Here is a 13075-nt window from a genome sequence, read left to right on the forward strand (position 1 = left end):
AAGAAAAAAGAATATATAACAGACACCACATATAGCCTACAAAGTGTGGCATTTTTACCCACAGGCCTTTTACATAGGATGTTTATTGACCTTGGGTTAAGATTTATCTTGCTATCATATCATCCAAACCTCATAATAATCCTTAATTGTTTGTGTCCTGATTCCCAGAAACTTTGAACATGAGTTTCAGATCTACATTTCTTTGTGGTGTGATACTCTAGCAGTGATGTGCAGGCCTGCCAGCTGTTTCCTACCATTGTATGATAACATTGTATCCTAACAGTCACACTCCTATGTCATAACATTATATCTGCCACCCCACCATGTCATAACATTGTATCCTAACAGTCTACCACCGTGTCATAACATTGTATCCTAACAGTCACACTCCTATGTCTGTGTCATAACATTGTATCCTAACAGTCACACTCCTATGTCTTCCACCGTGTCATAACATTGTATCCTAACAGTCACACTCCTATGTCTACCACCGTGTCATAACATTGTATCATAACAGTCATACTCCTATGTCTACCACCGTGTCATAACATTGTATCCTAACAGTCACACTTCTATGTCTACCGCCTATCATAACAGTCATACTCCTATGTCTCCATTTCCTTAGACTAATTAAAAACATACTTTCAATGTGGGTTTCAAAGTAGTGACTGCATGCTTCCGAGAGGAAATGGCTATGGAAAGGGAAAGTCTCTTTCCTTTGTCACTGTTTATAGAACACTTACTAATTCTCTCTGCCTTTGGATACTAGTTGAATAGCACTTCTGTAGCAAATGGTACCTTCTGCATCTTCAGTGACATCTCATGTGAGCAGTCTGGGATGAGAGAGAAAGTGTGTGTGTGATTGTGTGATTGTGTGTGTGTGTGTGTGTGTGTGTTTTCATGTTCTAATAAATCAGAAGATAGAGCTGAAATATTTTCTTGCCCAGCCTCTTATCTCCAGGCAGGCTCATATTTAACTCATCTAAGTATAAAAATATCTCCTGGTTGAACTTCCCAGATTAATAAGCCTTCCTGTGATCTCCTTGGCAACTCATTTCATCCAGCTGACTGCAGAGCACACTAGTTGAAATAACTAGTTATTTTTCAGTGTAAATAATTTAGATAATTTAATGGTTATTTTTGTTTTGTTTGTCTTGAATGGTTGTTTTTAAAGCTCCTGCCATGTGCCAGTCAGAAATAGGAAGGGAAGGGCATGCTAACCAGAGGAAAGGGTCTTTGTAAAGACTAGCAAGTCCTCTGGCTTGAGTAGAACTGACTTGAAAGCCCATGGTGATGCAGATCCTTTTAAAACTTCACTGGGACAATATGCAGTTCATTTCCCAGGTCAAGAGTATAGCAACCGGTGGGGCTTTGCTCTGGGGGCTTTCCACAGAGATCTCTGGTCCAACTAGGTCCAAGGGTTCAGGTGAAGGGGAGAGAGCTCAGGCAGGAAGGGGAAACAGCTTTTGCTGCCTTCTGTTGCTGCTGCTGCTGCTGCTGCTGCTGCTGCAGGACATCAGGCTGGGCTGAACCAGCAAGGGACTGACTAGCCAGTGAGGGGTGCAGGAGAGCTTCGGGCAGCAACTTAAGGAGAGAGGATCTCTTCCCCAAGTAGCAGTGTTACAGTTCTTATGACAGAATAATTCCTGCACATCTTTAATCCTGCACATCTTTAATCCTTCTAATCTTTCTGAATAGGATTCTTAAATATAGTTTTGGGATGGGTCAGTGTCTGACAGCAGGTACTTCCTATTGGTTTGGTCTAAGAGCTTGGGAAGACCTTGTCTACATATTTGGGGGCGTGATCTCGCTTCTATTACCGATCTGTCTTGAGCCTACACAGGTCATGTCCTCACCTGTGGAGGAGGGGCTTGGGACATTACCTTGTGTAACTGATCTGTCTCAAACTTCTCTATAGGGAGTTGTGGGGGGCGGAGGGGGGAGACTGTAGCTATGTGAGAAGAACCTGATCTCCTGGGAGACTGGGGATGCTCCTGCTGTCCCTTTTAGGGTCCCCAGGGATTCGACGACCTATCTCGACCAGGAATCCAGGTACCTTTCACAGCCTGCCAACCTACAGCAACTATTGTGTCTATGTTAATTTAGCTTTCCTCAGCAGGGGTAGGGGTGGGGGTTGGGGTGGTGTACGTGAAGACCAGAAGAAGTGCTGGGGGTCTTCCTCACTCACACTCAGCACCCAGGTATGTCCCAGTTTCTGTCCCTTATGTGTTGTTCTGTGTGAAGTTGGCACTTTTATAACATACTACTGTTGCATGCTGCCCCCCAGAATCTAATATTTTTGATACACATTATAGTCAGGACACATTAAACAGTAATATAAAATTTTAAGTGCTGTGCTTGGCTCTGTTTTGAGGATGTGGCAACTCATTCTGGTAGTTAGGCTTAAATTTTTGGCCTTTCAGCAGTTTTACCATAATTATTTTTCTTTGTTTTTACTTTTCTTATTAAAACACAGTTTAAATTAACTTTTAGGTTAGCATATTAAGTACATGGTTTCTGCAGGAACCCACCATACATTACACTTTGTTTTCATTTGTTCCTCTTTACCATGGTCCTTCTCCCATTTGCTTCCTCCCAGCTAACTCCCCTTTCCCCAGGAAGTCCCCTCATGTTTATCCTGACTCTTATCTGTGTCCCACTTCCTTTATGATTGCTTCCACCTCTCTGTGACCCTCTTTCTAGTTCCATGTCCCACAAACATACATCTATAAATAAATACACAGTCGCATGCACGCACATGCGTACACAGATGAGTGCATGTATGAGTTCTGCATGTGGAAGAAAGCATGCAGTGTTTGTCCTTCTGAGTAGCGTGTCTGGCCTGTTTCTTTCACATAAGGATGTCCAATTTTATTTTTCTTTATGGCTGCATAAAATTGCCTTGTATATGTGGTATACATTTTCTTTATCCAGTCTTCTGTTGATGGACATCAAAGCTAGTTCATTTCCTGGCTATTGTAAATTGCACAGCTGTAAACCATGATTATTTTTGAAATGCTTATCTCTGAAAACCCTTTTTCTCAGTTGTAGAAGTCATGAAAATTGTTTTATATGACAGTAAACTGCATTTCAGGTATTTCCAAGTAAAAGTCTGAATGGTGACTAAGCCTGTGGCATCTTACTCTTCTGTCCTAATGCCAAGGTTCCAGGTTGCCCAGTCCTGCATGGGTCTCTGTGACCTTCACAGGCCTGCAGAGAGATGGTCCAAGGGAGACAAGAAGGTAGTTTGGTTCAGTATAGTTCAGTAGTTGATGTTGGTTCAAACTTCAAGAGTCTGACCCCAAGTGATTCATTTTAGGTATATTTAAGCACAGCACTATTTGGTTAAAACCTTCCTGGCGATAATTAACTCAATCCTACTTGCCCAAAAAGGCATATGTAAATTCCCTTGAGGAACAAAGTAAGCTACATACAGATCAGACATGACTACATTGAAAGTCTTTGTAGCGTACATGTGACACCGTTTAGAAACATAGGTTCAGAAGATTGAGAACAGAGATGGGGGCAGGAAGATTTAGTAATCTGTTTCCTTCTAACATTAACCAATTAAATAAAATTTCCCATAAAGATAGGTCCTATAGATTGGGAAAAACAAGTTTATGATAATGGTCTTGGGGAGGGTCTGGTGTGGTCTCCAGCCACGAACAGAGCAAAGATCTCCAGGATAGAAAACATGTCCACTCCTAGCATGTAACAGGTATTACATTCCTTCCCTTAAAAGGACAACCATGTGTGCTGGACATTTGAGGTTCCCCTGTTGTTTCTCTGTGTACACAAATACCTCTGTGCTCCCCCATAGCCCCTTGCTGTTTGTTTTTGTAACATTGTCTTACTTTCTCAAACTCTTTGGCTATGTAATAACAGCATATATATTAATTTTAAGGTCTTGGCATGTTGTAAGATGTTAAGTGCTGTAACTGGGGCTAGAGTAGGCTCAGTGGTTAAGAGCACTTACTGTTGGTGCAGAGCCTTGGGTTCCATTCCTAGCAACAATATGGCAGCTCACAGCCATCTGTGACTCTGGTTCCAGGAGGTCTGCTGTCCTTTTCTGGCCCCTACTGGTACTAGGCAAGCATGTGGTAAACACACCTGACTGTAGGCAAAACACTCACACATGAAATAGTCTTAAAAAGAGGAAAGAGGGCCAGAGAGGTGGCTCAGTGGTTAAGAGCGTATCTCACTCAGCTTGTCTCCTCTTATAGAGGACCCAAGTTTAATTCTCACACCTATGTCAGATGGCTCACAACCACCCGTAACTCCAGCTCCAGGGGCTCTGGCCTCTGTAGACACCTGCATTCATAGACAACACCCCCTCCCCAATACGTGTGTGTGTGTGTGTGTGTGTGTGTGTGTGTGTGTGTGTGTGTGTGTGTGTAGTGGTGGGGGTGGATATAACATTCTAAATGCATATTTTCTCCACAAAATATATCTGAAATGAAGAGTATTACTAGATAATATCTCTTAAACATTAGAATATGGGCGTTTGTCATTTTATTTCACAGATGCTTTAATGATCATCTAGGTGTTATTTTATCCAAGGAAATAAGTTCAGTTGCTTCCCGCTAAAGACAGGGAGATGTAGTCATTTGTTCCCTCCTAAAACTAGCAAATGACAGTTACTTAAGTTTCTTTCTCTCTCTCTTTTAGACCTTTGAGGACTTTAAAAATGATAAGCAAGCCGTGGAATACCAGCAGCGCATTGTGGATATTTTACTGAAAGTAAGTGTTCAAAGAGTGCGTGTCTATCTATTGACTGGTGGTATGGTGAGCTAATTGAGAGTTTTTATAGTCGGATCTGAAACAACCCGTCTAATGCAGCCGTTCGTGGCAGTATTAGTATTATATTATGGTGCTTGCTCCTCGAGAGGCGAATGAGATATTAACGATGGAGGACGTTTACTGTGTCTAGAGTGAGGCTGGAGGCTGGGATACAGCTGACGGACGGCGTCTCGAGAGGCGCTCAGTCTGATAACTGCTCTATTAGTATGGTCATGTGCAATAATAGAGACACGAAGAAGGAATTGGTGCCAACAGTCTCTGTCCCAGGCTGGGTTGGTTAGTATGGCAGTGTCCTCTAGTTATGCGTAGCACAAGCACATTGCATCTGTAACATTCTCTGTACCATGCACAGCACGCACAGCATGCACAGATCAGCTCAGCTCAGCTATTTATGAGCCTCGTAAGATAAGCGGTGATGACTCTGAGGACAGAATTTTCAAATTCTCAAATAAAACCAGGTAAATCCAGGTAGTCAGTATAAAGGATCCCCACCTGGATTCCCAAATGTCTACCTATTTGTAACCATGCCTTTTGTCTATCTGGTATTTTTCTGTAGCTCTCTGTTAGGTCAAATAGAATTAAATTATACCCGTGAGATAATTCAAAATGGCAGTAGTTTAACTACGGTGGAAATGTACGGTTCTTTCTTAAGCAGGAGGCAGGCAACATGATCCAGTGGAGAGACTCAGACCCCCCAGGCCCTGAGTCTGCTCTGTTACTGTTACACTTAGCACAGGGTTTCCCATGGTTCAGTGTGGCTGCTCTGTTACTGTGCAGCTAGCAGGCCGGTGTCACAAAGACACGGAAGGACACGTGTCTTTAAGGAAATGTCTTTGAAGTTGTATACTATAAAATTGCTTATAATATCATGTTATCCAGTACTTTGGAAGCTACTAAGAGAGACTGAAGCATTCCGGGTTACAATATGCGCAGCTGAAAATTGGAAGCTGTGTTTATCAGTTAGGAGGGAAGGACAGATACTTGTGTGTATGTTAGTGCAATTTTCCTGTAAGACAGACCCCGGGACTTTATATCCGAGAGAGGTTTATTTATCACGGCATTGGAAGCCGAAAGCTCAAAGTCGGGTAGTCTCGCCTGATTGACTTCCAGTAAAAGTCCCCTCGGCTTTGTCATAATGTGGTGGATAGTGTCACGGTGTCAGTGAACGTGAGAGAGGGTCAGGAAGTCAGAGAGGTTCTAGGGATCAGGGATACTCTTTAACGGCAGCCTAGCATTAGCCTCACCAGTGACATCTGTGGGCACACAGCTTCTGCCAACTAGACCGAAATTCCACCGTTTTCCCAGAGGCCAGACTTCCAGCTCATACACCTTTGGGGAACAAACCGTATCCTAGGTTAGCCCACTTTGATGCTACGTCCGTCAGTGATGTAAGGTGACATCTGAGATCCTCCGTATTTCATAGTCTCTGACTGCTGATCCCTTTTCCCGCCATCCCCTGCCCCTCCACGCACGAGCTGTTGAAGAGAATTCTTCACCCATGCGTCATCGTCCTGACTTGAGTTCTTTCAGCCTCTTCTCTCCCTTCTCCGTTAGACTGCCGACGTCTTCTGTGTCCTCCCACAAGTTCCTAGGTTGGCTAGAGCTCCTTCGTGTTTTCAGGATACCTTGGTCTGCACTTGCACATTGTCTCAGATACGTTTACAGATTTCCCTATCTCAACTTGAGCCTCGTGAAAGTAGCAGCTGAGGCTTATTACTAGTGGCATTTTTATATCAATTTTATTAATTGCGTTATACTGTGTTTACTGTATTCACTAAGGCCCTGTTGTAGCATGCCTAGGATGTGTGCTCTCTGTGCCTGAACTCTCTTGGTGTTTAAAGCATTTATACATTAGTCAGTTGGGATTTGAATTTGGATCTATTCTAGTCTGGAAGGATGATCCGGAAGCAGAGACCAGAGCTCTGTGACTCCCCGGGACTGTCGGCATGGGCTGTTTTTTCCTGCCGTTACATCCTATCACCTCAGATCAATGAGGAGAACATTTCCAGTGCCAGCTTGTATGGAAGTGTGTTTGGACGGGAGCGCTGAGAGCAGGGGAATGGCAGGGCACTGTAGACAGGCTCATTATGTATGTATGGTCGCACACATAGAAAACACAACTTGAGACTAAGTGATACCCAGGAAATTTGTAATCGTGGCCTTTGCAGTATTTTGAAGAAGAAAGAGATACTGTGGGATAGAATCAGACATTTACTGAGTAGGTAAAAGAATCAGGAGTGAACCGGAGCCGCTTCTGTGAGGAGTGTGTAAGGTCAGATAGTTTGGAGCCTTACAGAGCAGAAGGAAGCACTAGGTGGGCCCCGAGATTGGAATCCTAGAAAGGGGACCTTGGACACCAAGCAGAGCAGAGATGGAGCCATGGAAAGCTCTTTGAGGTCATGGGCTAGAACATGTGGCGTGTTCAGGAGCTGGCTGGCAAAGTGGATGCACAGGGAGCGCAGAACTGGAAGTGTAGCCCAAGGCTGTACTTCTTGGTAATGTAACTCAGTGGTGACAGTACACTTGACAAGTGCTCACCGTCACTGTGAAGCAGGACGACTCCCCGAGTAGGAAGGTCAGGACAGGCTCTAGGGACTGCTTTACAGCAGGCAAAGTCTCATACTTTAAGCATGTCTCTGAATGGAGGATAAAGGGTGGAACTCGGAAGTCTTACAGTGGATGTGCTGGATTCCAAACCTCTCTTGTGGTAAATTCCCCCCAGTTGATTCAACACGGCAGCCCTCGACAGCACGTAATCTTCAGCCACAAATGTCTGCATTCTTTCTTTTGTTCAGGGCAGGGTTGTCCACCCACTGATGATGTGCAGAATGTGTCAGTTACATTTTCCATGTGTGGGGACCTTGAGTGTCTGCTCTGCACTGGGCTTCAGCTGTCATCACTGCCGCAGTCAGGACTCCTTCCTCAGCCCATGCAGTCCCTCACACACTGGCCTCCTGACGCCGTCTGCCTGTAGCCCCTACTCACATTCAGGATCATTTCTCCACGAACAGTCCTGATCACAATCCACTCTCCAGCTCAGCCCCTCTAGTCATCCCACAGTCTGCGTCATGCATACGTCCCAGGTTTCTGAAGCTGCCATCTGATTTATCTCCTCCTCCTGTCTTCTGGGACTCACACACGCCTTTGCTCTCGCTTCTCTCTGTTGATGCTTCCTTGGCAAAGGTTCCACTAAAGACTTCAGAGCTTGGCTTAGAAGCTGTCTCTTTCTTGTTTTCTCACAGATTCCTTCTGTAGCAGTGAATCTAAGGTGCTGTTCTGTTATGGGTTTTTTTTTTTTTTTTGTTGTTGTTTTTTAAACATTGGGCTTCCTTGATGTGTTTGTGCTTTTATAATGATGTGATCTGATTACACATTTTAAGATGTAATCTGAGTGTTTAATCTGACTCACCTTCCTTCTCAGTTCATGTTTCCAACTGTTGCTGCTCAGTCTTCTCCTTTTAGGACAGCATCCTAGCCAGGGAATGGTGGCGCCCATGGTGGGCAGGTTTTCTACCTCAATTAATATGATCAAGATAATCTTCCACAGTCAGGCCCAGAAGTCTGTGTCCCAGGTGATTCTAGATCCTGTCAGGCTGACAATCTATGCTGACCATCACAACTCCCTGAAAGGCCCCGTCAGAGCACCATATATACCGTGGGGACTTAGGGCATGAGAACAAAGTTAAACCAGAGGAGTGGCTGTGATTGGAAACCTGTTGTATATGGTTGTCCATTCAACTCCAGAGCTATTTGCAGATTCCACAGAAAGCAGCCACCTCACGAAGGCAGCTGTGACTTCCTTCCTGGGGTTTCTTCACCGTCAGGTCAATTGACTTTTAAGCCCAAAGCAGCATTCTTTTTTCTCACCGATAGGTGTGCATTCCAGGTAGAGTACTGCTAACTGGTTTCTTTTGCTCACCAGGTTATGGTGGAGAATTCAGATTTCACCCCGTCACAAGTGGGGTGCCTCTTTACATTCCTCGCTCGGCAGCTCGCGAAGCCTGACAATACCTTGTTTGTGAACAGAACCCTCTTTGATCAAGTAAGTGACTTTACAGTAAGACCTGGAGCTGCCGTCTTCTGTTCTCCCGTTCGTAGACAAGGCAGACTGCTGGGGTCTGCTGTGGGATCTAAGTAGGGACGTGTGTTTTAGAGATGTGATCTGGGTTATGTGACTTTCCCCCAGTGCCTAGCGTTATGGGGGCCTGGCTATCCATATCCAACATCAGTATTAATAGTCATTTGGTTACTCCAAGTTGCTTAGAATTTCTTGCTTCTTAATTTACCAGCTTAAGAATCTCTCTCTCTGATGGTCACATCCTGTTGGTTGCCTGGGGAAGGGGCTACTTTGAGAATTTTTGCGTCTGCTTAGAAATCACTTTCCTGCAGGCGTTTCCCAGTCACAGACCGTCCCCTACACGTCCACAGGTTGTGTGACAACCACCCTCGGTGTAGAGAAGCCAGGGGTAATAAGGTGATGCTCTGAGCACTTCCACCACCCAGCAAGGCCTTCTGCACATTCGAGTCACAAAGTTTTCCAGAGGTTCTGCCATCAGTCCATTTAGCCTCGTGTTTTCAGAGAAGTCCCAGAAGGTTAAATAACTCATCTAAAGCCAGGCTTAGGGTAACTTTTTTTCTAGCAGAAATCTTATAATGTGTAGGCTAGGATTTAGATTCAAATGTCCTGACTGAAGCCCATGGCCGCTCACCATGGCATTAAGGAAATCAAAAGGAAGTGCTCCCGGTTATGCTTCTCAACAGTGAAGAAATCCAAATAACATGCTAAATATAGGCGTCCTTGAAGCCTGATGCCCACAGTAGGCCATCAACTGGACAACACCGTCCGTGTGGTTGCTTGTTACAACTGAGTGGGAATGAACCGTTGACACAGGATAACCATCGCTGTTGCCTTTGGCCAGGTGCTTGAGTTCCTCTGTAGCCCTGACGATGACTCTCGCCATTCTGAAAGACAGCAGGTACGGACACCAGAACTCTGTGCGAAAGACTGGGGATAAAGTCTGTTTTAGTTACTTTTGCTGTTGCTATGATAAGATATCCTAACAAAGGTACTTTAAGGGAGAAAACATTTAATTTAATTCACGCGTGGTCCATCTGGCTGAGACGGTTTCTCTGCAGGGGCTTGAGGCAGCCGCTCACGTGAACTACAGGAGCCCGAGTGTTGGTACATTCCATCTGGGCAGCATCCTACTGCACGAAGGGCTCCGCTCTGGAGACTGGAATCCACCCCCAGTTAGTCCTGGGATAGTACTTGGCCACCACGTCCCCTCGTGACGCTTTCCTGAGCCGTGCTTTAAAAGCCTTCACACTGAAATCGTGGGCACTAAGTCAACCCACTTAAAGTGGGTACCAAACTTTGTAAGGTATTAAGTCACAGCGGTTGAAGTTGTGACTGTTGAGCTGGCCTTCCTGGTGGCAGTGCACACTCAGACTCCGATGAAGAGTGTAGACTGTCAGCAGCGAACCCGTTAGCTGTTCTGCCATGGCCCAGCGACTGCTTCAGACACCGTAGAGAGCAAGGCGAGCAGTCGAGTTCCCGTTGAACAAGTAACAGGGAGGGAGCTCTTCTGTTTACACGTGTGTGTCTGCAGCAGTGAAGGTGGGTCGTGGTGTGCATGGTGTGTGCACACCGTCTTAGTGTGCAAGCCTTCTTTGACACAAGGAGAACTATCACGGTGGGATTGCTCTCCGAACATTAAATCCAGACTTTGAAAACTAACCACAGCTCCTGTAGCCATCGTTTTTTTTTTTTTTTTTTTTTTTTCTTTTTTTCGAGCTAGGACCAACCCTAGGCCTTGTGCTTGCTAGGCAAGCGCTCTACCACTGAGCTAAATCCCCAACCCCGTAGCCATCGTTTTTAAACAGGTGAAAATTGCTGAGAAAAATTGTTCAAGGTCACAATTCAAATTAGTACTTGGCGACTTCCTTCCCCGCTGACCCAGCACTCCTGATACTGCTTGTCACACACCAGACTTGGTTTATGCAGTCTTCCCTAGTATTTCCCGGCGGTGTGCTCATAGACAGCAGTAATTAGCTTCCCAAATATAGTTTCTGATAGGATTGTTGCCATTTATGTAAACTTATGTAAATAAACAAGGTGAAAGGAAAACTTGTCAGAACTTCACTCTCTCATCAGTAGAGTGACTATTTTGTCCAGTCAAGTAACAGGTTTTTACCATCATCATCATCATCATCATCATCATCATCATCATCATCATCACCATTTTCCTTTAGTTAGCATTCAAGACAATTGGTTTCACCTTGACATTTTCATACATAGGTACGGTACTGTATACCCACACATCCACACCTCCCCCAACACATAGCTCTAACCATTACCCTCTCTTGCTGCCCCTTGTAGGTAACACTTTTGAATAATAATGACAGTAACAAGCTGTTCCCTTTCCCGCTACAATGTAATACATAAAAACAGATACCTTTTGTGTGTGAGCATGAGCCTTGGCGCATATGTCAGAGGACAGGTTCAGGAGTCAGGTCTCTCCTTCCACCATGTGGGACCCAGGATTGAACTCAAGTTGGCAAGCTTGGGCCAAGCCCCTTTACCTGCGTGCTGGCTCAGACATTCACACTTTTAAGCTTAACGGCCTTTTTAATATTTTTCTCCACTTTCCTGATGGACAAGCTATCGCCGTCAAGGAACCAAAAGTAGACATTACCCGTTGTGTAGGCCACAGATGGGTCTGTCTTTTCTTCGTTTGCTTGCTTTTATAACCCTTCATAAAGTAATGTTTTAAATACATTTCGACGATCCCTAGAGGTCCACCGATGGCATGCTTAGTCTTCTGATGTGTTGTCACTAAGCACGGAGCAGGAAGATGCCTGGCTGCACACCTGCGTGCTGTCTTCGCCATCAGATGCAGCTGCCGCAGGCTTAAACAGCCCCAAGGGCGGAGAGAGCGGCAAAATAAGATTTAATAATAGGACATGATGATTTTTTAGTTTCATTATCATTGTTTTTAATGTACACAGTTACACGTTAGTTTAATTTTTAATAATACTGAATAACTTGCTTACAAAAACCCCCGGTGATGACCGTCAGGCTGAGATGGTAAGACTGCTCTAACTCATTCCATTATTCCAGTCCAAACCGGCTGAGCGAGGAGGCTTCGTTCCGCATTTATTGTATGTGACAGGCATTCATTCCAGTGCTCCAAAGGGATTAAATTTGGACCTTGAATGAAAATTTTGGATCAGTTTAGTTCAACATCAAAACGATAAACAAAATGTTCTTGCTGAAGGTCCCTCGCGCCCTGACGAGGGTCCTGTTTCTCGGAATTCTGAGCTCTCACGTAGGCCCGAGGTCCTAGCTGAATTGCTGCCATGCTCACAGTTTATCTTCAGCTACCGTCCTGAAAGTGATGTGAACGCCAATATTTTTGGCTTTTCTTGTTTTTGTTTTTGTCTTTGTTTTTGAGATGAGGTTTTGCTCTGCTGTCCGGGCCAGCCTAGAGTTTATGATCTCCTGCCTCAGCCTCCTGAGTGCGCTGTGATACCTGGATTAAAATGTCCCCTTGTGACCCAGGCTGGCCTTGAACTCTGTGTAGCTGACCGTGGCCTTGGATTGCTGATCTTTCTGAATTCGAGGGCTGTAGGCACTCAGTACTGTACCCAGTTTTATGCACTGCTGGGGATCAGACCACAGATTCCATGGCTGCTAGGTAAGTCCCTACCAACAGCCCTGGAAGGCACGGTTTTAAGTCTAAAGTTGGAACTCCATTCCAGTTAATCCACCTTCCCAAAAGGAGCTGCAATCACCTTGAGTAGCAGTTCCACGTTCTCCCACGCCCAGGCTCCCGGTCACAGCCATTAGCTCTCTGTTCTGGCTCCTCATGTAAGTTCAGCCATACGGTGTCTGTTGCCCATCTGTCTGCGCTTCATTTCACTTGCGGAGTATCTTGAAGGATTATTCGTATTGTACCACACACCCAACCTTCCTTTCTGTTTTGAAACCAAATAATATTAATTCATGTGTTACCCTGTTTGTCTGTTTATCCTTGATAGACATTTGAATTGTTCCTACCTTTGTATGTTTTCAGAGTTGCTAATACACACACATACACACACACACTACATACACATACACTCACACATACTCTTACACACATACACACACACATACACACACACACTACATACACATACACTCATTCACACATACTCTTACACATACACACACACTACATACACATACACTCACATACTCTTACACACACATACACACACACACATCTATGTT

The 13075-nt window shown here is 44.8% G+C and overlaps 1 protein-coding gene across 1 annotated transcript in view; it reads left to right on the plus strand.

Annotated features, from left to right (window-relative positions):
- Positions 1-13075, plus strand: part of Vps8 (VPS8 subunit of CORVET complex) — a 198023-nt gene that overhangs the window by 85234 nt on the left and 99714 nt on the right. The window contains exons 29-31 of the mRNA XM_032899998.1: positions 4669-4740; positions 8723-8842; positions 9720-9776. Coding sequence (XP_032755889.1) covers positions 4669-4740; positions 8723-8842; positions 9720-9776 — 249 coding nt within the window. The remainder of the gene's footprint in view (positions 1-4668; positions 4741-8722; positions 8843-9719; positions 9777-13075) is intronic.

This window comes from Rattus rattus, chromosome 4, assembly GCF_011064425.1.
Source record: "Rattus rattus isolate New Zealand chromosome 4, Rrattus_CSIRO_v1, whole genome shotgun sequence".
NCBI classification, from domain to species: domain Eukaryota; kingdom Metazoa; phylum Chordata; class Mammalia; order Rodentia; family Muridae; genus Rattus; species Rattus rattus.